This window comes from Urocampus carinirostris, chromosome 3 (assembly GCF_059441175.1).
Source record: "Urocampus carinirostris isolate Australia breed hairy pipefish chromosome 3, RoL_Ucar_1.0, whole genome shotgun sequence".
Taxonomy (NCBI): domain Eukaryota; kingdom Metazoa; phylum Chordata; class Actinopteri; order Syngnathiformes; family Syngnathidae; genus Urocampus; species Urocampus carinirostris.
Genome location: NC_142351.1, coordinates 59,409,790 through 59,435,355, shown reverse-complemented (window position 1 = coordinate 59,435,355; position 25,566 = coordinate 59,409,790). Strand labels below are relative to the sequence as shown.

The 25,566-nt window shown below is 40.3% G+C and overlaps 1 protein-coding gene across 2 annotated transcripts in view; it reads left to right on the top strand.

Annotated features, from left to right (window-relative positions):
* LOC148370276 (uncharacterized) overlaps positions 1-24,757 on the top strand; it is a 78,932-nt gene extending 54,175 nt beyond the window's left edge. The window contains exons 3-9 of one of the 2 annotated variants that reach the window (XM_088332759.1): positions 598-652; positions 737-824; positions 1,297-1,667; positions 2,727-2,876; positions 5,058-5,216; positions 11,120-11,254; positions 18,736-24,757. In XM_088332759.1, the coding sequence (XP_088188885.1) occupies positions 598-652; positions 737-824; positions 1,297-1,667; positions 2,727-2,876; positions 5,058-5,216; positions 11,120-11,254; positions 18,736-19,224 (1,447 nt within the window). In that variant the 3' untranslated portion in view covers positions 19,225-24,757. Of the gene's footprint in view, positions 1-597; positions 653-733; positions 825-1,296; positions 1,668-2,726; positions 2,877-5,057; positions 5,217-11,119; positions 11,255-18,735 lie in introns of both variants that reach the window. The other variant, XM_088332758.1, reaches the window with a different exon arrangement.
* The last annotated feature ends 809 nt before the right edge of the window (positions 24,758-25,566 follow it).

Sequence of the window (25,566 nt, the reverse complement as noted above, 5' to 3'; positions counted from 1 at the left end):
TGTTGCGTATTGTCTCTATATTTGTTCTCATCTGAATATTATTTTTCTCATCTTGGTCCAAATAAGTAATTATTAAATAAAGAAAGAAATATATTGTTTCTGCATTTTAAGACAATTTTCATTATTTAATAAGAAAGCAACATTTAAAATAAAAGTAAAAATAAGAAAACTGTGTAAAATTACAAATTGTTTTTTCTGTTTTGCTCATTTTAAAGTGCCAGTGTGTAATATTTGACCACTAAATGCCACTTTATTATCTAATGTGAACGAAAACAAGTGCCGCGGAGCACAGCGTAGCAGCAAGTTTTCAGACAAACATGGTGGCGACGCACTATGTAGAAGAAATACGAATGTCTTCACTTAGGATTTTTTTAAATACAATTTAATATTTGTACAATAGTTCAGGCATGTTTACCCATTATTTATATCAATGATTTTTGTTTTTGTTTTTACTGAATAAAAGTTTTCTTGTACCAGAAGGCGGCACTAAATATTACACACTGTAACTTTGTGCCAATGTGGTAAGAATGAATTTTTTGCAATGTAGACTGCTTCCAGCGGGGCTCCCTTTAAATTCTTGACTTTTTTTTCCATCAGAAAAGGCAAGAGTAAGCATCCCTTGGCCGGAGAGAAAGGCACATCAGTCAATATGGTCAGATGCGCTTTCACTTTTTCTGAAACGATTCCAAACCCTACCGGCTTTCAACTGACATTTCGACATTGTGTTTGACAGCAGGGTACGCTTCGGCATCCCAAACTGAACTCCATGAGCAAATCGGACACCAGGCTGCACGAGATCAATCGCTTCCCCTGCAACGGCAACTGTAAGTCATGTAGCGTCTATGCTATTAGGCAGAGGGAAGAAAAGCTATGGACTAGTTCTAGGTTAGATGAGTGGTAAAATGAATAGAGGAAACATCAGAGTCACAATTTATTCGAACAATAGAAATACATTTAATGAACAATGGACAAGAAAATGGAAAACATTGAAGATAAACCATGATGAATTTTTTTACAAAACGTTATTGAGTTGGGGTATAACAAATATACATGTTATTTGCTGAATAAAATCATTTATTTCATTGAATAATATGGTTAAATAAACTATGTGCTTCCAATAGCCCTTAATCACAAATAGTCTCAAAGGGCTGTAATCACGTTTTCACATTTTATTTATTTTTGAATTATCATTTTATCTATTTCTAACTCGCTTTTTATTGGGGGTTACAGTCGCGCTGCCATTTTTTTTGTCCAATTGATTGCCTTTTGACATTATCCTTCTCTCCTCCCTTGCAGCCGTGAGTAAAAGCCGTCCAGCCAGCATGGATCTTCTCCTCCTCCACAGTCGGAGATCTCAGACGGACCTGAGATCTTCGCAAGGCCGCCAACTACCCCAGATCCCCACCAGTCCCCCGGGGTCCGGGCAAGGGGACGAAGGGGACCTTGGAGCAGGAGGGGACACCCGAGACCATACATACACTGAGGTGGGGATGCGAAGTAACGGCGCTCCCATGCAGGCCGTGGATGACGGCTTGTATGAGAGCGTTGATGCAGGCCCTAAAGCACCCGCCGGGGCCCCGCCTATTTCTGCAAACACTTTAACTACAGTCAGGGCCGCCCAAAGCCCTCCAACTCATGCCAACGGAGGCCGCAATGGCAATGGAAATGTACGTACATATCTACAGCTGCATGTCTTCTAATATATATAACCCCCCACGATATGCAAAAATCCATCAAGTAACCCATCTACATGTATAAAATGCGCTATGCTCGCAGCAAATGTCAAACGGATTGTGACTGCACGGTTGCAGTTCATTTTAGGTGGAAAGAACAGAAGAAAAAAAAAGCAGCTACGCATGATACAAATTTCTTGGCTGTTACTGTCAGCCATGGTCGTTCTGGGATAATGGATCACAGCAATATTCAACCAGGGATAATGGATTGGGTGCAGTTAATCTCAGATGGAAAGAACGGCAAAAAGTGCATGACACAAATTTGGTGTTTTGGCCTTTGTTCTTAGCGAAAGTCAACCTGAGGTAATGGATCTTGTCCACAACCTTGTCTGGAATGGTATGCCAATTACAGAAATGTGGCTCCTGCTGGTCCTCATTGGCAAAATTTTGGGAATGGGGATAATGGATAGTGGTTGCATGAGTGCAGTTACCCTTTTTGTGGACATACAGTAACAGTAAAAAACAGCCACTTTGCCCCACAAAAAATGTGCTCTTCCTGCCCCCGCTCGTTGCAAAACGTGATCGGGGGTAATGAATAGTGTAAAATTTTCCAACCCTTGATACACTGAGGCAGCGAAGAAAGAAGCGCAAAATATAAAGCGCAAAGTAAGAAGCGCAAAGTAATGACGTTTTACAGTACAGTTTATTTTTAGCAACAGCTAAATTTTATCTGTTGTTTCTGTAAAAACAAAACATTGTTTTACATTAAGTCAAAATATTTGAATTTAAAATGGATAGCAACCACCCAACTATTAATTATTATAATGTTTATTCAACATATTATGAGCCAGGGCACATTCCTTTCATTACAAAAAAATCCAGCGGGACACCACCAGTCGGTGCCGTTGCATCTCCAGCAAACGTAAATCCCAATGAACGCTAGACCGTGCAGGCACACAAATTGGATAATTTCCCACAGCACAGTACGACATTTATTTACTGGGCTACAGCACAGTGATTGAAAAACAAGTTTTTTCATTTCTTTAATTATAGAGTGACAGAGGGAACACCGTTGCCGTATCAATGGCAGGCAAAAGTAACGGAGTAAACGGGGTCAATGGTTCCCCCCTATCCTTAGTCAACTCTCCGGCCTCTCAAGAACCCGTGGCAACCGAATATGCTTCGATTCACAAGTTCAGGAAGGTAAAACACTCAACTGCAACTTATTTTCTTCTCATTTTATCACTAACGTATACATTGGATGTTGCAGGGCTTCACATAGCAGAATTGGCTACTGGTTTTAAATTTGAATGTTGGAAGAAAAACAAATGTTTACCCCATTGGTAAACAAAATTACTCAAATGAATTGTTTGCACAGTATTTATTTGATATATTCTTCACTTATTTTGCTATTGAAATAACAATTATGATAATTACCATGACAACAAATGGATCTTATTTGACGAATGGCAGAAAGTATGCACATATTTTCATGTATACAAAAAATAATATAAGTTATGCATATTAAAAGTTAAATCATCTTAACCCATCTGGCATCTGAAATTACAGGGAATTTACACATTTCGTGTATTATTATTATTAAGTATTCTTATGATACTAGACCAGACCTGGGCACTCCGGTCCTGAAGGGCCGTATGTTCTGCATGATTTTCTCATGGTTTCTCTGATCCAATACATGTGATTCCAATCACCAGTATCGCTAACGAGCACTTGCTAGCTTGCTAACGAGGTTATAATTTGTATCACCTGAGTTAAAGAAGAGCAAACTTCAAAATCTGGCAGGACGTATGGCCCTCCAGGACCGGAGTGCCCAGGTCTGTACTAGACAGTAAGTAAAACCTACAGTATTGTATAGAAAAATGGGAAAACAAAAAAGAACTATTATCTGCCCTATTTGACACTTTTACCATGTCAGAGACTTTTCATTATAACGCTTCTAGTTTTTTGTATGTATTGTCTAATTTTTTAGAAAGACGTAATCAATATATAGGAAAATGAGGAAAACAATATTGAGAAATAGAAAATGAACTGAAATAGTAGACATTTTTGCCTGTTTTTGTGTACTATTTTTGACTATAACGTTCCTTATTGTACTCTAAAAATATTTAAATATTTAATATTTAAAATAAGGAGCAAAATTATATAACAAGGGCGGCACGGCGTCCGCGGCACAGAGGTCATGGAATCAAACCTTACTGTGTGTAGTTTGCATGTTCTCCCCATGCTTGCATAGGTTTCATCCGGGCACTCCGGTTTACTCCCCCATTCCAAAAACATGCATGTCAGGTTAATTGAACGGTCAAATTGTCCCTAGGTGTGAAGGAGCGAGCGAATTGTCTGTCCCTGTGTGCCCTGCGACTGGCTTGCAACCGGTTCAGGGTGTCCCCTGCCCACTGTCCGAAGACAGCTGAGATGGGCTTCAGGACCCCTGCGACCCTACTGAGGATAAGTGGTGCAGATAATGGATGGATGGATGGTCTATGTGCCCCCTTTTCCAAGAGATTTGGGTGAGCTGAAGGCACATATAACATAAGTTGTTGCCTTCATCATATCTCAGCTGGACTATTACCATTAACACTGCATTATGCAATCCGCCAGTCTTCCATCTCAGGCCTACAGCAGGTGCTGCTCGACCTTTAACTGGCACACGTAAGAAGGAACACATTACACTGATTCTGGCTTCCCTTCAATGGCTGCCCGTGTATTTCAGGGTTCATTTTAAGATTGTTTTATTTGTCTTTAAACCTTTAAATGGCCTTACCCCTCCTTACGTCAGTGAGCTGTTTTACTTAGGTGTTCCTGCTCGGTACTTCAGATCAGCCGATCAGCTGCAACTGGAGGTACCAAGGTTTAAGAGTGAGCTCAGAGAGAATAAAGCCTTTTCTGTTGCTGCTCCCAAATTTTGAAATGATTTGCCCTTGCACATCAGACCGGCTCCCTCACTGTCAATTTTTAAAGCCCATTTTTATTCCTTAGTTTTGAGACTTTGTTCCTGTTAAATTAAATTTGTTATTCTCTATACGTTTTAGGTGTTTTTGTAATCATATTGTCTTTTTAACTTTTTGTTAACTATGTTTGTTTACAGCACTAAAAATTGAGATTACAAGCTTTGTGAATTTACCGGATGTATTTTTATATCCTTAAGAGTTCCCAAAATATTTAATGTCAAAATGATCCCAAGGCTTTTGGAACAGCCTATATTACAGTGTCCCTTTTGCACTGTATATTGGAATAGGAAGACAGACTACGATTATTGTTGATGTATAAAGTTCTACTAAGGACCAAAGTCCAACAATACATGAATATTTTGACTTTAGGTACTGCTTTGTCTTGAGCTTTATTCATTTTTTTCTTCATGTAAAGGTTGACAAAAAGAGCAGAAAGGAAAACAACGGTGCAGACAGCCAGTCAGACCAATCCAGTATCAGCGACTCTCCCTCGACTGCTGCGCCGCAAATTCAGCGGAGTCAGGAATTTCTGCGCAAGCCACTGGAGCCCTTTCACCTACACAATTTCCCAAAGGTAACACACACAATAAAACTTCTTATAATTTAAAAATACAATGTGCAAGTCAGTTGTCCAAACCCAGTGGCTGGCTCTCCACAAACCACTGGAGGGTGCTGTGCACTAAAAAGCTGCATGACATTAATACTGTACAGCATATAATGACAGTGAAAAGAATTGCTTGTATTTGATCAAGTACATGAAATGATCTTGTTTTAGATGTAATGGAACTATTAAGTGACCGGTAGTAAAAATTGTGGAATGTTAGTTCACGTTAAAGAATTCATAAAATGTTCGAATTTGATTGATTTAAGGTCGTCACTATAACCACACTGCAAGATAAAACTTAAGTTAGACAAATATAATAAAGATTGAACATGATTTTATCACGTCTCCAAAACGACAACGAAACACCCTTTTTATTTTGTGTATTTTGGGTAATCTGCAGAAAATAAATTAGAAATTGTACTAAAAATTGCATGACAATTCTGTGTTTGATTAGGTGGTCATTGTTGATTGGACATTTGAAGTTCATGGTTTGAACTATTTTATTGACACCATTAACAGCAAATAAACAATGTGAGGTTTGAACAATTTTCTCGACAATCTTAACAGCAATTAAGCATATTCACTATTTCGTTATATCTGACAATATGATGTTTTAACAATTTTTTTCGACATTTTTAACAGCAGTTAAACACACAATTTCATTATATCATACCCTAACAATATGAGTTTTTATCGTCACTTTTAACAGCAATTAAATACATTCACAATTTCATTATATCATATTCTAACAATATGAGGTTTGAACAATTTTATTGACACTTTTAACAGCAATTAAACACATTCACAATTTCATTATATCATATTCTAACAATATGAGGTTTGACTAGGTTATTGTTCACACGCAAAAACTATTTGCAAAGGGTAATTCATTTTCTGGTTCTAACTCATCTATTCCCTTGCGGGTCCGTTAAATAAATCCAAACGCCGCTATTGGGTGACAGGCTTGTCGTTTGTTTTTTTCCATTTCTGACGAGAACAATGACGAACTGAGTTAGTGCCCTTGAGGCTTCTTTATGCTTTTGCTGGCATGCTTCCTCGGCACGTTGATTGTTTAAATAATAATAATAATAATAAATCATTGACTTACAAAGACAATTTTATATTGCTTTTCTTTTCTTTTCTTTTTTTTTGCATTGTTGAATCATAAAATGAGCAAATGCATTTTTCTGATTCTTTGCGCTACACTGTATTGGCATATTACAGGCTTGCAAAGAGTAAAAAGAAAGACAGTATTATGTAATAACATGGTGGGCTACCAAGCTGCCTTCACGTGTGTGCTTGTCTTAGGTTTTTGACTTCTGCCGAATATATCGAAAGTTACAAATGTAACTACGGTTCTATGAGTCCTGTACGACCTCCAAAGGCAATGCTTCAACTCCTTCTCGCATACGCAAGTCGAGAAATGCGTAACAAAAATCACTCAGTCATCACACCTGTACCCCAGGAATGTTTATAAATTCCAGTGTCACCAGTGGTTCGTTTCCTTCAGATTTTCCCCACGAGGGACACATAGAACCGTAGTTGGATTTGTAACTTTCATTCCATTTCGTCCATCCATTGAATGACTAAAACCAGAGTAGCCTGAGCTGAACCAAAGACAACGCTAGGCGTGTGTGAAGGCCACACCAATCCTGTAGAACCTGGCAAAAGTGCAAGGCGATGCCCAAGAGGCAGCTGCACAGATGACCCTCAGGAACATCCCAGCCAGGGCAGCCGAAGAAGTGACAACGGCAGGGCATCTCCAAAGACAGGGGCTGGCACAGGCGGCAAAACAGTCCCCGCAATTGAACGGGAAGAGCCAGGCAAAACAGTAACTCCAGACAAGCCACCACATCAAAGTCGACCGGACGGACGAAAACTTGCAACAGCGCAATGAAAGCATGGGGCCCAAGAGCTCCACCCAGGCCTCACCCTCACTCAGGGTGCCAATCACCTACCAGATAAGCTGGCAAACACTAATAAAGAAAGCACGACGTAAAGGCGGCAGGCAAATAAACCCAACTCAGCCTTTGGAAGGTAAGAAACAAGCCACTCTGACATAACCATCACAGGGCTAACTAGCCGCTGGGAAGGCACAACCCAATATTTCCAAGCAGAAGAGAGCGGTATGCAACCACCTACGCGAGAAGATAAAAAGAAACAAACTTGTGGTGGGACTGGAATATATAGACAATTCCTGGTCCACAGGTGTGATCAATGACTCATTTTTGGTAAGCATTTCTCGAACTGCACATGCGTAAAGGTAACATTCAGTCTTTGATGCGCCTCCTCTGATTAAAATAGAACAGCAAGTCTGTCACTGACTACATAGTGCCCAATGTAAGGGGTTAATACATTTTGGATCGATCGCGGTCGTGTTTTACACTTGGTTTATAGTCCTGTGCAATTGCCGGCAGCTAATCAACCAAAAACCTTAAATTGGAGACATAAAATTAACACTTTGGGCATGATAGGTCAAGTAACTAAAGTCTGCATGATATCATTGGAATTTTTAAAAATAATTGTTTGCAAAAGTACGTTAAAGGCTTTTCCGCTGGCTTTGTGGTCACACCAAAATAAAAATAAATTTGATTTGATTTGCTTGAAATTTTACAGCGGACATCGCCAAGTTGTAACTCAAGCAGTGAAATTGTTGTGAAGTATTACAGTTATATTTGTGGACATTTGTTTGCAGGATAAAGACTTAACCAAAATAATAACTTACAGTATGATGGAGTGTTTGTGTTCAATTTGCAACAATATTAACTGAAGTAGGTTGAAATTCATTTTTTATATGAATCCCTACTCTTTGGTTGATTTTAATACTGTAATCATTCCTTTTTTGTGGTAATGGGGTCCAGAACCCCCTGCGATATGTCAAAATCCGCTAAGTAGCCGTCCCCCATTTTTCGCATCCGCTCTGCTTGGCCCCCTTAGCTGGAATAGTTGTAAAAATCGATCAGGATTGCGGTCGCTGTTCCTTTTAGCTGGAAAGATTAGGGAATAATGACAGAAATTTGCTACTTCTGCCTCTGATCTTAGCAATACTTGACTGGGGATAATGGATTGTGGCCAAAATAGTGCAGCTCATTTTATGTGGGCCGAAAGAAGGGAAAATAAATGCTCTGTTGGCCCTTTCTCTCAGCGTGAACCATGCATCTCATTATGGCCCTCTTCCCAATAAAAGTGATAAAAGTGCCTACTGCTGTCCCCACTCGCAGCAATGCAGGATAAGAGATAATGGATCACGGCCGCATGAGTGCAGTTCTCTTTTGGTGGACAAAACGATAAGAAAAAGCCACCAGGCTTGACAAAAACGTACTATGCTGGTTTCAGTTCGAAGCAATATGCGATCATCGATAATGGATCGCTGAATGTTTTTAACCAATAATGCACTGATGCCATGAAGAAAGAAGCGCAGTATGGGGTATCCGTCCTGTATATCTCGTCATGTTTGATATCAGACACCAGTCTGGATTGTCTGGTATTGATCCCGTCTGTCTCATCCTGTCTGATACCTTGCTAGAATCTCCAGTATCGGGTATCGTTCCCGTCTATCTCGTCCTGTTTGATATCGGACTCCAGTCTCCAGTGTCTGGTATCGATCCCGTCTGTCTCATCCTGTCTGATACCTTGCTACAATCTCCGGTATCCAGTATCGATCCCACCTGTCTCATCCTGTCTGATATATTTCGCCAGTCTCCAGTATCGGGTATCGTTCCCGTCTATCTCGTCCTGTTTGATATTGGACTCCAGTCTCCAGTGTCTGGTATCGATCCCGTCTGTCTCTTCCTGTCCGATATCTTTTGCCAGTCTGCAGTTTCCAGTATCGATCCCGTCTGTCTCGTCTTGTCTGATATCTGTCTCCAGTCTCCTGTATCTGATATCGATCCGGTCTGTCCCGTCCTGTCCGGTATCTATCTCGTCTGTCCGTTATCTGCTCGTGTATCTGGTGTCGATCCTGTCTTTCCCGTCCTGTCCAGTATCGACCCCGTCTGGTATCGATCTCGTTGGCCTCTGTCTTCCTGTTGTTCCATCGCCGAATCACTGCCGTTTGTGTTAACGTGCATGACTGCCCCATTCCCGTAAAATAAAGCTTGTGTGCGAAAGGTTACGCATCTGGGTCTTCCTCCTGTTCTGGTTCTGACAGTGGGCTGCTAATGGGAAGCGAACCGAGGAGTTATCAACCTTGGCTGGGTCACCAGGCCACCTGAATTTACTAAGTCTCGAAACCCAGAACAATCAATAAACTCGAGATACATCACTGATCTTGCATCCCAGTTGCATCCAATGTTTCCTTCAAGCCAACTCAAGTTATCCATCCATTATCTGCACCGCTCATCCTCAGTAGAGTTGCAGGGGTGCTGGAGTTCATCCCAGCTGGCAGGGGACACCATGAACTGGTTGCTAGGCAGTCGCAGGGTACACAAAGACAGACAACTCACTCGCTCATTTACAGCGAGGGACAATTTAACCGACTTGAATATTTTGGAATGTGGGAGGAAACCTGAGTGCAACACATGCAAGAATGGGGAGAACAACCAAACCCCGCACAGGTAGGCTGCTAGCTGGGTTTGATCCCATGATCTCAGAACTGTGCTGCGGGCACGCAAACCACTCATCAGCCGTGCCGCTCCCAAGTCAAGTTATGAATTGGTTTAACATCAGGCGATGGTCTACCGTATTTTCCGCACTATAGGGCGCACCGGGTTATAGGGCGCACCCCCAAAAAATAGTTTTTGGTCCTATATCTTCCATAGATAAGGCGCACCGGATTATAAGGCGCTACAATGGGAACGTCGACAAAACAGTCAGATAGTTCAGTCAAACTTATTACCCCCTTAACATTCCGAAAGCTTGCAAAGAAGCAAATACGTGTCGTAGACACGTGCGGATGCGGTGTCCGTACGATGTCACTCAAATGCATCGTTCCAAATATCATTCGGAAGGTTAAAGTCTTGGGATTCAAGAAATGCCAACCATTCCTTAGTTTCTATTTTCTTTTTCGCTCGCAACTTTACTGTGCATATGACAATAAACACTTGGAATTGAGTTTAATTTAAAAAAAGACCCATCACAGAAACATCAATATCACTCTGAAACAAGATACTAGGAAAATATGTAGCCGGAGTAGCTCACCGAAGTCGTTGTGTTCAATAATAATGTGCAACCATGGTCCTCTTATATCCGTGAGTGTAGTAAATCCAGGAGAGTAAAATATTTACAAATACAGTGAAGAATAGTAAAATACTGTTTACTCTATGCCATAGTTCTACCCAACATGCTATTCACATTCATCTTTTTCGGCCGATTGCAGGCTTTGTTTTGTCCCTTTAGCCTATGCAAGCCTGTAAATGATAAAAAGGATCCGCCCCCTTTACCTCCGAATAACTTTAGCCAATAGTGATCGATTCAACTGATGATTGACACATCTTTTTCGGCCAATTGCTGGGTTTGTTTTGCCCCTTTAGCCTATGCGAGCCTGTAAATGATAAAAAGGATCCGCCCCCTTTACCTCCGAATAACTTTAGCCAATAGTGACTGATTCAAATGATGATTGTAATCCTGTGCAGTCCTTTGAGACATTTTTGTGAATAAGGCCTATACAAAAAATGTGACTTGACTTGAATTGTGTTAATTCTACAGTCTTAAATGTTGTCATTGGCCCAACACCAGAATTAAAATAGAAATGGTTTTATACTGTATAATTAAACATTACTATATTTTACTGGATGATTCCAGTAGAACGCTGTAATAAGAAATACTAAAATTCGGATAGAACTCTGAAATCGGTTACTGTAAATTTTAGATAAAGTTTCATGCTACCAGTTTTTGTCAACTGCAAACATTCAAAATTCAACTCTCATTGTCAGGAGCCAGTGTTCATGGGAAACGGTGAGCAGTACATCTGGAAGCCCCCAGAAGATGATGACATCATTACGCTGCACCAGCCTCCGCTCCGTGTGGACAACGGGCAGGGGCATCCATCACCCCCCACCGCCAAGGAGGTAGGACAGGGATCAGGAACCTTTTCAAATCTAAGAGCCGTAAAAGCAATATATATATATATATATATATATATATATATATATATATATATATATATATATATATATATATATATATATATATATATATATATTTATTTATTTATTTAAGCCACACCCCATAACTTCAGACATTGTTCTCTTCAGGCAGAACACACAAGCCAGCATAGATGACAGACAGGACCACAATTATCATAGCAATTGTTATCAAGAAATTGAAATTGAAAAAGAAAAAAAAATCTATATTTTTCTTCGTTTTGACGCCATCCGGTGACGGTGCGATTACCAAAGGACACAAAAACCTGAACCTTGTGTTCTGTTTCTTTTTGTACTATTAAAAGGTTGTTTGGGTACACTACGAAAACATTACTAATGGTAACGGATAACAACATTTCAATCAAATTTGAGATCTCCTTTTAATATATGAGGTCTCTGTTGATTATATCTTTTATCGTTACTTGACTTACCTAAGGTCGGTGTAAATATAAGTCACTTTAATTAGCTTGGGCTATGAGTAGTTGCCCCATTCATGCCTGACAGCATAGGCGGTACACTGGAGCCCACCCAAACTTGAACCTGTCACCAAATTTAAACATCTTGGAGCAGTCATTTTAAAAGAAGGGTCAGAAACCATGGCCAGGATAGCTCAAACCACAGCTGCACTTGCCAGACCTGAACCCATCTGGAAGGACAAGAACATAGCAATAAAATAAAACACCAGTCTTAACTCCATCTTTCGCTATGTTTGCGAGACATTGATTCTCATAAAAAAGCTCAAAAAAAAAAATCAAGCATAGATGTCATTTTTAAGGAAACTTCTAGGCATCAGCTGCATAGCCCCTGTGACAGATGAAACAGTGCACAACACCATCAGAGAGCACATTAACCTGTTGTCAACCCTGTGCAGACAAAAACTGCAGTAATATGGTCAGGTCACAAGATCATCAGGTGTACTGGCCAGGTTTATTCTCCAAGCCACAGTCCAAGGGGGCAAGAGGAGTTGAAGGCCGAAAAAAAAGTGTGCCAACAACATCGAGGAACGGACTGGTGCCAATTTTGCCACAGCCCAAAACAGGGCAAGGAACCATTGCAGAAAACTGTCCAGAGTTGTATCCTACGTGGTGCCCCGACAACCAAAATTGTTAAGGGAACCATTAACAGTGAACCAGGTGTACTTATGAAAAGAGCCATATCTGGCTCGCGAGCCATACGTTCCAAACACCTAAGGTAGGACAAGCACATGCATCCAGACGTACAGACGGACGAGCGATTTGCTGCTGCTGTGTTTAACGATTGGGGCGCCCCTTTGATTGGGCAGGCCGTCATAACACAGCTGCCCTGTGACCTTCCTGTCATAGTCGGCTTGCAGCCAGAGGTTGAGTTACATGCAACCAACCCCCCCGTGAACTCTGGCCGCAATCCCCCAACAACCTCCCCCACCTAAGCTACGTCTCCGATGTACGGCTCACCAGATGGATCCAGCATAAGCTTCACCCGCTACCAAATACTAATCTCTGCCTCTCATTCACTGGATTTTTTTTCTTTTCTCACTGGTACTCAAACGTCAGGTCACTTTCTGGGCAAAATTTGAGGAGCCCCAGCTGGGGGGCAGGCGTGCCAACAGACCTTTTCTTCTTAATTATACGGAGGAGACATCTGGCGGTGAGAGGAGGAAGTCTGCGCCGTCCCATCGTGTCTCAAAGTTGCGTTTGCGACCACGTCCTCTTCCCTGTGCAGCATCTCCTCCATTGATAATCCGTGTGCAATCCGCTATTTCTTTTTTTCCTTCCCCAGCTTTTGGTTAGCCGCTTGGCCAATATTTTAGTGGGTTTCAACCAAGTCTCCAATTTTGGGAACATTACTGAAAACAGTAGATAGTTACAGTTACAAGATACTTCATTTAAAAATGTATTGAGTTATCCCCCAGATTACTGACACCAAAAAGTAGCGTGTTACTCTGAAAGTAACTATCTAGTTACAAATTACCGTAATACTCGCATAGAACCCGACCCCCTTAAACTGCCTTAAAATACCCACGTAATAAAATAAAATGTTTACACCGGCATGTAGAAACAGTGAGACCTTCATATTTCTCGGTTTATGCAATATGATAAGCTTGGAAACAAACACTTTGCCGAGACACTCCAAATCCATTTGTTCTATAGACTTCAAACCATTCGAAGATCCCCTTCTCCATTTTTCCCCAGGCATGGTGTATTGCAGAAATTTTACAAAGTCAATTACCAACACACATAATACATAAACCAGTGCCAAAAGAGAGTAGGCTTTTTGCGGCTTTTTATTCAGGCAAATCACGAAAAAGCCAAATCAATTGATTTGTTATCTCATAAAAAAAATCAAAATTGGTAATAATGACCATCCATCCATTATCTGCACCGCTTTTTTTCAGTAGGGTTGCTAGGGGTGCTGGAGCCCATCCTAGCTGTCTTTGAGCAGTGGGCAGGGGACACCTTGAACTGGTTGCCAGACAGTCTAGGGTACATAGAGACAGACGTCTCACTCGCTCATTTACACCTAGAGACAATTTGGAATTATTAACCTTACCTGCATGTTTTTGGAATGTGGAAGGAAACCGGAGTGCCTGGAAGAAACCCACGACAGCACGGGGAGAACATGCAAACTCCACAAAGGAGAGTTGTGCTAATCACTGCGCTGCCGTGCTGCCCTGGTACTAATATTTCATCTTAAAAATAATGATGATAATAATTGTAATAATGATAATTGATACAAATAATACTTATCACCTACACTTACAACTTTCAACTTAGGCTGGTGTACATGCATTACCTTGTAAATAGTTTTTCCATTTACCTCAAAATTCTTTGTATCTTATTTTCTCTTTAAAGTCGTTATTACGTTTTAATCCTGAGCGCCATGTCTAATCTCGTAAACAATGTTCATCACTTTATTACCAATGACAGTAAGGACAATTCTCATTTTAATTATGTTAAAATAATAATAATATTGACCTTTTTTGGGTTTACTCTGAAATAATTTTAAAATCTAGTACAAAATTAAAAAAACTCTGTTTTTCTTGAATAAATAAAACTCCCCCATCCAAGTATAAAAACATACTGCTATTTTTTAATGCTACCAATATAAATCCAGACATTATTATTTTTCTTAATATTTGAACAAAAGTAAATCAATATTTTAGAAATTTCTTATGTAATTGGCTTGGTTTATAAACGGCTTTTAGACACCAGTATCCACTAATAATAACTTAGTGATGAATGGTTTTGATCCTCACGTATCCCTTGGATTGTTTTTAAATTAGAACCAAACAAGCAAAAGCAAAGAAATGTTATTTATATAACAGGTATGTCGGGTAATATTGTAATCTAAATTGAGTCAGAGTTTTTTTTAAGTAAATGTTCAATTTTTCAATTTTTTCAAATACATTATCACTTGTTATGTTTTTTTCAGTGCCATAAATAGTGCTCCCTATAAAAACTGCGTTTAACTCTACGTTTGTCACAGTGTCAAATTTTATGTCCACTTTGATTTCTTTTCCTTCCTAGTCGCTTTCTGTTTGCAGTTCTAAGCTGGCCCTATAATTTGTGTCTTGTGCAGGAGAGTCTAAGTGAATAAATGAACATAAGCAGAGGGGAGGGGAAAAGACAACATACAATGCGTAGGCTTCCTCAACAGCTGCAGCCCGCTTCTGAAAGCCCCGCCATCGTCTTGTGACTTCCTTCCTGTGCTAAGTTCTGTTTCAGACCAGGGGTTTGCACGGACATGCACTGTGCACAGTTTGCGTAGATTATTGAACTGTCTTAAAATGGTTCAAAAGAGATTTGTGGAGGGCAATGTGTAAGTACTGGTACATTTTAAAGAGAAGACTAATAGATACTAAGAAACGTGTTCTACTAGCGCCGGGGCAGGCAATCTTTTCGAGTTGTGGGCCGCCAGGGGCAGGACCAGGAAGAAAAAAATTAAACTAACGACAGTCTCAAATCTGATACCTTCGCAATACATAAGGGATTAAATAAAAGTAATATATTATTTCTATTTTGAAAGCACTAAAGTTATGTAGAGTAGTGTCCAATTGCTACTTCTCTATTTGAATGTCCAGGGAGCAAGGACACTACTCTACATTTATAAAGCATTGAATAACTCAGAATGTAACATGGGTAGTTTTTTTTCAAGATAAATATCTTGACTAATAAAATAGATACATGAAAAAAAAGTAACATTACAGAAGTACATTCAAATACACCCGGCTATTTAAGCATTGGCCTTGAGGGCAGTAGATAGCAATGCTTTATGAAAACCATTTTTCTTATTGGGGCAAGACTCACAAAGGGATACATTTTTTTAAGTAGTGTTGTTCCCTATCATTATACACTACGGTTCAAAGGTTTGAGGTCATTTAAAAGATCCCATTCTTTGACAAATGCAAGGTCTGAAGGATATTCTTTTTTTTAAATAAGAATGATTACATCTAACCTTCCAAATGCTTCAACTATACCTCTTTTATATTGTGACTTGTTTGATTAATAATATAATACCATGTACTGATATGGATGAATGTTACAGTTACGCGGCTGATCAATGGAAGAAAGCAAAGACACGGAACAATGCCAATTTCTGCTGGCACACATCGTCTCACAGCAAACTAGTTGTAAAACTTTGCTCTACACAGTGTAGTGAGTGACTGGTTGCTGGATTTGTACCCAGAACCATGAGCTCGACTTTGTAACTTGTCAATCATCGTGCCAACCTTCTGCTAGCTATAACATTAAAATTTATATTGCAGCCTGATTGGATATTCCTCAAAATTAAAGTACATACAAGAACAAGGATAGAAAGAAACATACATAAACAGTATGAAAGCACACACACTTGCAAAGACAATGCTTCTTTCAAATGCAATTTGAGCAAAGTCCAGAATGGAACACCACTAAACAGGTTTTTTTCTTCTGTCAACAATTTGGCCGGCGTCCAGATCGTTCACAGCTGGTTGTTGTGTTGCCAAAGCACTTGTGAAACGTTAGCAGGTCTTTCCACTGCACGATTACCGCCGACTCTGCGCCTAGACCTCGGCGGAGCGATAACGCCGTTTACTCTGGCTTATCCTGGCCTGTCAAAATAGGTCAGGTTACTGCACAAAACAAACACAGCGCCACTCTCAAACCAATCCATACCAGCAAGCTCACGCCTTAAATTAGCATCTTGTACATTTTTGCTGCAAAAAGAAAAGTGTAAAGTTGCAAATGTTTCCTGTGGTGAAGTTAAGTGGGTAGTAAAGTACTACTTAATTTATTCCATTAAGGAATTTGATATATGGTACACAAGAATAATGGCACGGTGTTGCCGGTCATAGTGTTGACAGCATTCTATTTGGGGGAGGTTCTTGGGGCTATGATTTGTGGAAAAACCACCAGAGAGCCAGAACGCTATACACACACGCACACAAATCAGGATTTAAAAAGTATTTTACAGATAAGTTTAACTAGAAATAGATAGATAGAGAGATAGATAGATAGAGAGAGAGAGAGAGAGAGAGAGAGAGAGAGAGAGAGAGAGAGAGAGAGAGAGAGAGAGAGAGAGAGAGAGAGAGAGATGGACGGAAAGAAGGACGGACAGTTTAACGAACAGATGGAGGATTTCTGTTTGAACATCTTGGAGTTTTCTTCATAATAAATGACTCACAACTTGTACAACTCCATTTAAAATACATCTTTCCTCGGTAAAACAAAATCAACGACCGTTCTCTGACTGCACCCTGATGAGTGTAAAGTAGAAAATCTATCAAATGTGAAAGTAGGGCTAGGGTTTTTATGGCTTTACAAAGCAGGACTGTTTTAGTACACTATTTAAATATTGTTACACCTCCACTACAATAGTTGGCAGTGGCGGTTCACTGCCAGTGACTCTTTTTGCCAGAGGGTTTTAATTAGTGGATAGATAGACCAGTCCCATTTGAATGGAAACAAATGTATTATTCGTTGTCCTTTTGAAACCAATATTTAGGACAAAAATGACAACCAGAATGGGCCTCAACACTCTCAAGTAACTCCAAATGGGTTATTGTAGCAAAAGGTCAGTGAATGTATTTCATAGAGGACTTTGCCTATTTAAATGCTCCAAAAGGTTGAGTAAGATGGATATCTCTTGTGCTTCGAGCACGCAGAAATTATTTTTTTGTATCATCTGCGTCAATCGAGTTTTTTTAAATCCTTGAGGAACAATGACAAGTGAATGCAAAGTAGTAGAAAACTGTGGAAAATGCCTTTGACAAAAAGACAAAAACTATGTCTTAGTTGCAATCTCACACTATTTTACGTGATGCAGCCCTCAGTCGCATTTTCTTTCAGTACAGTGGTAAATTTGTGTTTGTCTTTCTAATCACCCTTTGAATGTCCTCATGATCCGAAAACATAAGAAGGAAACAACTCGGAACAAAGCTCTAAAACTACGCAGCTAAAATTGGGTCAAGTGTGCCAAGCCAAAGCGCTGTTGGCACTCTGCAGCCTAAGGTGTAAACGCAAAACTCCGCACGTGGATGGACGTATGTGCCGATCTAAAAATTAAAAGAAATGGACATTAATTACTTCTTTTAATAGTTATTGAAGCCTGTGGCTTTAGATCCAGTGTGGCTTAAACAAAAGCAAGTTTAGTTTTGTTCCCACTAGTCCAGAAGTCATGGTAGAAAAAGAATTGTGTGGTTTGGTTACTGTAAAACCCTGTACTTTGTATTATTCCGTGTTATTTTGACACTCATTTTCAGTTGTATGATTCAATACCGTAACATCAAGTGTTCAAATAATACAGACTTTCCCCTTTAAGAACTATGAACAAACCAGCCAGAACATAAAATGCTCCCACCTTTTTAGACAAGTTCACTTGAAGAATTCATCCACGGTTCACGTTTGGGTCATGGATCCCTTATTCACCTAGGTCGTCCGGGCACCACTTGGGCAAGTACAGTCTGGTGGCACTCATCCCTCTCCAGGCTTTTTTGGGGGGTAGGGCATTGCTCTTCTACATGAAACAGACAGTACTGGTTTCCATGATTACTGTGGCAACGGAAGCCTGCTGATCTGACTCAGATACAGCACATTCATTATCATGTCGCCATTGTTTTTGGGTGCAAAGCGTCGTCTCGCTCTCCAGAGATGAGCCGGACCTCAGCATTGACAGGCAGCTGCCCCAGCCTGTCCATCTGCTGCAGCCTCAAATCGCAAAATGCCCCCAAAGCCTTCTGGTAAGCGCGGGACAATACCGATGCCAGATCCAAAATTACTGGGTAAAAAACGTTTTTTGTTTTTACGATTAGAAAAGGGAAAACCGCTTGGATTCATTAAAAAAAATGGAGAAAAGCTGTTCTGTTCACATTCGTACCATGTCCAAATAAAATACACATCAGTCTGCAATTAATGATGTACTGACTCTGGTATATTTTCATGTATTATCAGATTGCAGACACTTACTCCATGGTCTGCAAAACGCATAAGAAAAAGCCACCCATGGAAAACTATGGAGCCAAGACGCTGCCGCGCTCCTTTGGCGGGGATCGAGGAAAGGGCCGTGGCCGAGGGGTCCAGGTGCAGGCGCGTTCACAGGAGGAGCCTTGTTACGAGGTCACAGGCGACAGATCCTGGTCCGCCTGCACGGCGTCTGCCGAATCCGACACTGCATACGCCACTATCGACAGCCCCCGGAAACGGGAGCAGGCCGGCACTGTCAATAACGCAACCGGCACCGCCACCCTCAAGAGGAAGAAGCAGCATACGCCGTTGGCTGCGCCTCAGGGCTCGGCGTCCAACCCCCTACCGGTCCGAGGCCTACCCGGGGGAGACAACTGCTATGAGAACATCAGCGACATGAAAGGAGGTAACAGCTCCAGCACAACCACCATCTTCACCTTCAATGACGGCATGGAGATGTACGTCACAGGCCTGTAGCTGGCAGAGATGCCAAACGATCCTGCTCACTTGCCATAAGGTTGCTGTACATACTTAGAGGTACTCAGACTACTCAAAAAAAAAAAAAAATCAAGATCACATTGTGTTGACATCAGGTACAACAGGGTTCTAATCCAGGTTCAGACTTTCCTTCATTGGTCTGTAGTTCCGAACCAGCCTCGACCCTCAAAGGACCGAAACGTTCCCCCGGAAAATAAAAACGACTCAAATCAAAGACAACTTGGACATAACTGTATCGGTGTCTCGGCTCATGTTTATGGGCATTGGTTTCCATCATATCTTTATTTTTGTACAAACAGTGTTTACGTGAAGTGTGGCGTAATTCACAATTGGAGCACAATATAAAGATTTAAAATGTAAATGCTTGAGTTGTGCAGTAGCAATGACGCTGGCTATATTAGGAAAAAGGGGCTGTGCTTCAAACAGTCACAAACACACATACACACAATTTTGGAGACGCTTATGTAATGTAAGCAAAGAGATGCCCCCTAGATTGTTGGAGCTCAATGCAACCTAAGCAAACATCTGAAACGGGTTCCCTGCGCACACTGACCTGTTGCCGGGCAGGAAGACTTGCAAGGTTTTGTACAAACAAAGGCCGACTGCTCATTTGGAGGCCTGCCCTAGCTCGAAGCCAAACTCAGTGAAGGCACTATCAATCACTCTAAAAACAGTTGAGTCAAAAATAGCCAATTTTCTTTCAGGAATAAACCAATCAAATAGTTTGAATAATTTAAATCAAATGGTCTTTATTGTCATTGGTATCCACTTGTATTCAACGAGATTAGACATGGCAGTCCAGGGTAAACATAAAAAATAACAATGAATAATTGGACTCAATTAACTTGAATGCTTGTCCCCACACAACCACCTAAGATTGAGTTGTTTTGTTATGAATACTCTCAAAATGTGGTTGTTCAGTACAACAAACATTATTGAAAAAAAACCTTCATTTCGTTCTGCGGCAATTTGTCTAAAATGTATCCTTTATTAGTTTATTTTGTTTTGAAAACAACAACAACAACAACAACAAAACCGATCTTGTCATTAGTCTGCTAAAACAACCCTAAAAATTTTGGTATTTTGTGCAAAATAAGACCAATCTGGATCATGGTATTTAAAACACCACATATATGTAATCATTCTATGTCAAAGCCTCTAGAAATTGGCTTGTTATTATATGTACATAAAAGTAATTGGGCTGTTTATAAAGCCCCCACTTGATTATTTTGGATATGGATTGGAATAATAATCAAAATGGATGAACTTTCTTGTTTTTAAAAATAATTTTAGATCCAGAAATTTGTATGAATTTTACATAACATGAGCCTCACCTAGAAGAAGCTGACATTATTATCCACCATCTTTGCCTTGCGAAAGGCTTGGCAAAAAAATCAGTTGTGACTTGTACAAAGACAAAATTGTGTTGTGTTCCTACATTGGAGCACTCTGTAGTCCAGAATTCATGACAGGAAAAAAATGGTGCAGTTTGGTCACTTTGAGTCTCCGTAGTTCATATTCTTCCTTGCGCTTTGTAGCGCTCCCTTTCACTTGCACGACTCAATATAGCGTCATCAAAAAAAAAAGATCCAAGTGATAAATCAGTTAATATTCGATTCAATGTTGTGTTCTTTGATTATTATTTTTTTGAGTCATTAAAAGTCCTTGAAAATTATTTGTGGTCACCAAAAGCAGCTTTCTCTCTATCTCAAAGGTTATTTGGTTTTGTCTGCAAGGCAATCATCGAGGTTATTATGACATCAGTTAACGATTACCGTTCAGATTTGACAAACATCTATCTGTAGCCACAGGCTTGTTGACACACCCTTTTCACAAACACCCACACACACATTCATGCATGCATGCTTGGCAGCCTTTTGCAGGATAAAGCGATGAGTTTCGAGTGTTGAGCAAGAGTTATACGGGTGACAGATTTCACAATGCACCCAATCTCATATTAGTAGAGCCGAATAAACGTTATCGAAAAGGGGACATGTTTTTCTTCGAAATGTGATTTCATGAGCAATGTTGCATTCGACAACAGCTGCACAATATCGAATTGTCGATACTCTGTCAATATCCTCGTTTGATCTTCGAGTCAAAAGCTGTGCTCTGGATATTTCTGTTTATTTGATGGGAGTATACAATTGGGCTGTTGCAATTGAAACGAAAGGCTCGCGCGCCAAAGAAAAAAAGCGCAGGACATATGGACCTCCGCCCGCTCTGAGGCCCCCGCATCTTTCTTTATAATCTTTTTCATGTAGCTATGGGGGACGTGAACAAATGTGTGGATGACATGTGAGGTGATGATGGATATGGCGGCATGATCTTAGTGTCAATGTTTCAAAGATCAGCAATATCCGTTTTAATCGTTCCCATGTGAGAACGCACACAGAGAACAAACGCACAAACTTATTTATTTGCACTGTTTGTGTGTCTTCTTTCTCTCTCTTTTTGGACAATGAATAGCTCACGCCACTGCCATGAAACCAGTCCGCTCCTTATGTGCAATTTTTCATGCTTGATCCAAAAAAAAGTGCATGGGACAATACAGAGATATGAAACCGTTGTTGTGGTACTTGATAATTCACATGTTTTGTCAGTTTTCCGTTGTACTTTTTTTGCCATGCGACTGCACATGCACAGCAGATTTTGTCCTCTACAAAGCAGCGATGGAGGGGGAGGAGCTGCTAAAGATTGATTGAAGCCACCAGGATTTTAAGGCCTCACTGTTTATAGCGAGAAGAAGCGATAGATGTGGGGGGAAGGGAGAAGAAGCACAAAGCTGGATGTGGATCACGGCGGCCGAACACACAAACTTTCCTCCTCTTCCTCAACGTACCCGGGTCAGTACACACTGCGACAGTGAGCCATGTGCGTTTCCAGCTGAGAGGAGGAAGCACTATTTGCCTGATCACCCCCCTTTCTCATGGCCCAGCTGAATTGCTTCTTTTCCCTCGTCTCGCTTTCAACGTCCACTCCAGAGAACCTCAATGTCAAACTTGATCCATTATGACAATGATGCAGCTTTTGCCTAACAACAATCTTATATGAAAAATGGCAAACAGCTGGGATCCTCCACAACGCTTGCTGTCTCTCAATTGAAATCCGCCCTCTCGGTCGTCTACTTAAGACTCTTTTTCTCTCAATACAAATCGTCGATACTGATACAGTGATACCTCTTCTTACAAGCTCAATCCAGGAATTGTGCTTGTATCGAGCAAAGTTTCTCGATGTGATATAATTACAAACTAATTGGTCTCCTCCCGTCCTTTCAAAAGCAACCATGAAAACCCTAAATAGCTATAAAACACATCTTCCTGTTCACCAAAACACATTCAAATCGTAATATTTCTAATCCAGTGGCTTTCAAACCGTGGGGCGGGCCCCCCTGGGGGTGCAAGGCTTGGTCAAGGGAGCGCAATGTGTGACTTTGTGGAACATAAAATCACACTTCCACTACACTAGGGGGCAGTGGCCTTCTCAGTGAGAGTGTTTTCTTTACATTTTGCCTCTAAGGGGTGCATTAAGCACAGAGTATAAGCATTGAGTAAGTGTAGATACTAAGTGTAGCAGGCCCTTAAGTGACCTCGTAAAAAATATTTAACATGGATGCAGGGATATTGACGGCATTAAGAGACAAAAAAAAAGTCTCCTACCGTAGTACTTTACTCAGGGGAAACAAGCAAAAGATCGGCGTGCTTGCTATCTTAAAAATGTTGGCAGCGGACAGCACAAAGCCAAATAAATTAAGCTGTCACCTGGATTCATTACAACCCAACCACGCTGATAAGACGATTGAGTTTTTCTTCAGCGAAAATGTGCCCAAAGGCATAGATTTGGCATGAACGGAGGTGCGTGTTATGATTCAATTTCAAGCAGTCTTTGTTTTTTATTTTTTTTCTCCTGAGGGGGACGTGACATAAAATAATTGGGAAGCACTGATCTGATCTATCTAAATCTAGAATCTAAAACAAATTTATATTTAAATCTGGATCTAAATCTAACCCATCTTCTGAATCTAAACTTCCCCCATTCGTAGTTCCTAATGTGTTGCACGTCTCGAACAGCGTGTTTGAAAGTAAGATAAAAGAAGATAGGTACTGTGGAATGAATAAAAATTGGAAAATATTCTACTTTCAACTTTTTAAACACAACTCAAACAACACACCCCACCTTTAAAAAAAATATTCTTTCTTTAACTACTCTCCCGTCCCTCTTTTTCAAACAGAATCCAATCTGATGCACTGTCAGGCTATCCCGTAGTACTTTATAAATCCCAATTTGTGTGTATGATTTTGAATGTGACTTATTTACAAAGTTGTACTTTAGGCCTCCAAGAGAGTCTGTAGCTAGGTTTCGTATCAAGGTCATTTGGAAGGAGGAGTCACAGAGCTCGGATACCTGTCAATAGATAGTTTTTCACAGTATTTTATGTTTTTTTTTATCATTTCATGCTGTACAACAACTTTTATTCGGGATTAAAACAAACAAAAAAGACCAATCTCATCCTGTCCATTTTGGTTCTAACATTTGTCACAGCTAGCAAACAACAACGACATTCTAGTAGACTGTATTGTCTGAGTAGTCTGCCTTGCTGTGAGTAAATAGTTCCTGCGATGTGTTCGTAATTATAACAATCCTTTATTAAAGAGGAGTTGCAATTTTTAATATGGGTAGCAATTGGGGGTTGTTAACAGGTATGAGCTCGAGAGACTGTTGATACATACGCACACACCGTATCCTTGAAATTAAATTTACTTTATCAAATGTAAGCACCAAATATTTGACTGCACAACTTATTTACATATTTATTTTTTTCCTGTAGTAGTTTGCATGTGCAAATTGAACGAGCTGACGCTGGCATAAAGCAGTCACAGTGGCTAGCCGCCTCTGTTGGGAGCTTCTGGGACTGCTCGGTAGATTTTTGAAAACAAATAAACATGTATACCAAAATTCTCGTCTTTAAAGATGCTTGTCTTAAGAGGTACCACTCTATTCTTATACGGAGATGGATTTCCGCTGCACAAATCCAATATGGTTCTGTAAATGTGTAAAATACTCTGCTGCTGTTCTGATGTCGTCGCAATGAAGAGTTTGCAACATATTTGTGGGGAAGGGGTTGGGGTCAAGTGTTGATCACGGACACAATGTAATTTGTGAATGCGAGTTGTTTCCTGCTTTCCGTGCACAGACAATGTTTGTTTTTTTGTCATGGATATAGTTATGGGCCAATACTGCTGTGACAGCCGTAGCCATTGTTGTATCTCTTTCAAAGCACAGGGTTTTGTTGAAAAAAAAAAAAAAAATGCACATGGATATATGTACATATGTGTATGTATATGTAGTGTAGCGCACGATACATATACATATATTTACACATATAAATATATATAATATACAAATAAATATTATGGCAGTGAAGATATGCAAAAGATTGTAATGTTTTATATATACCTTCATAAAATATTAAAGTTGGTTTTTACTTTTCTAATAAAGTGGCACATTATGATGTTTGTGTTTATTGCTTGTCGTACGTCCGTTTAAAAATCCTGGGCACATCGCAGCAATGTTTCTGTGAGATCTTTACAAAGTACATAGCTACATGACTTATAACGTACTAGTACTAGTGTATAAGTTTGACATTGCAAGCTTAAAACCTTTGTCTTGGAAAATCCACTAAGTGTTAACATACCTGTCAACCCTAACTTACTGAAATGTGTAGACGTCTCGGTAAAATGACATTTTCTCCCCAAGTCACATTACTTTTTTCCTTTGAGGATTCCTTTAAATTAGTATAAATATTAAAATCCAATGTTAAAAGATCCTGATCAGTAAAGCCTACCTGTAGACCCTGTCATGATTACTCATTACACTCACCTATCTCACTTGTCTCCTGCTACCCCGACCACGTTCTGTTCTCCCGTCCCGGCTAACGACCCATATTTCTACCCCGACCACGTTCTGTTCCCCCGTCCCGGCTAACGACCTGTTTTTCCGTCTAACTACACTACGCTCTCCACTTCTGGAAGCTCAACTTCCGCATTCAGCAAGCCGCTCCGATCCCGTGAGCGGCTTGCCTCCCGCGTCTAGCGAGCACCGGATCGCTGGCGCTGACTTTCCTCTTTATTTCAATAAACTTGTGAGTAACGTTACGCATCTGGGTCCTCCTTCTGTTCTGGTCGTGACAGACCCAGAGAGACAAAAATGTGTAGACTTTAAGCTTAAAAAAAATAAGATTTCCCCCTTAAAATCAAATTATTTTTTGTTTTGGAGTTTATATAAATAAGTGTAATAAACACTGTAGAACAGCGCTGATGT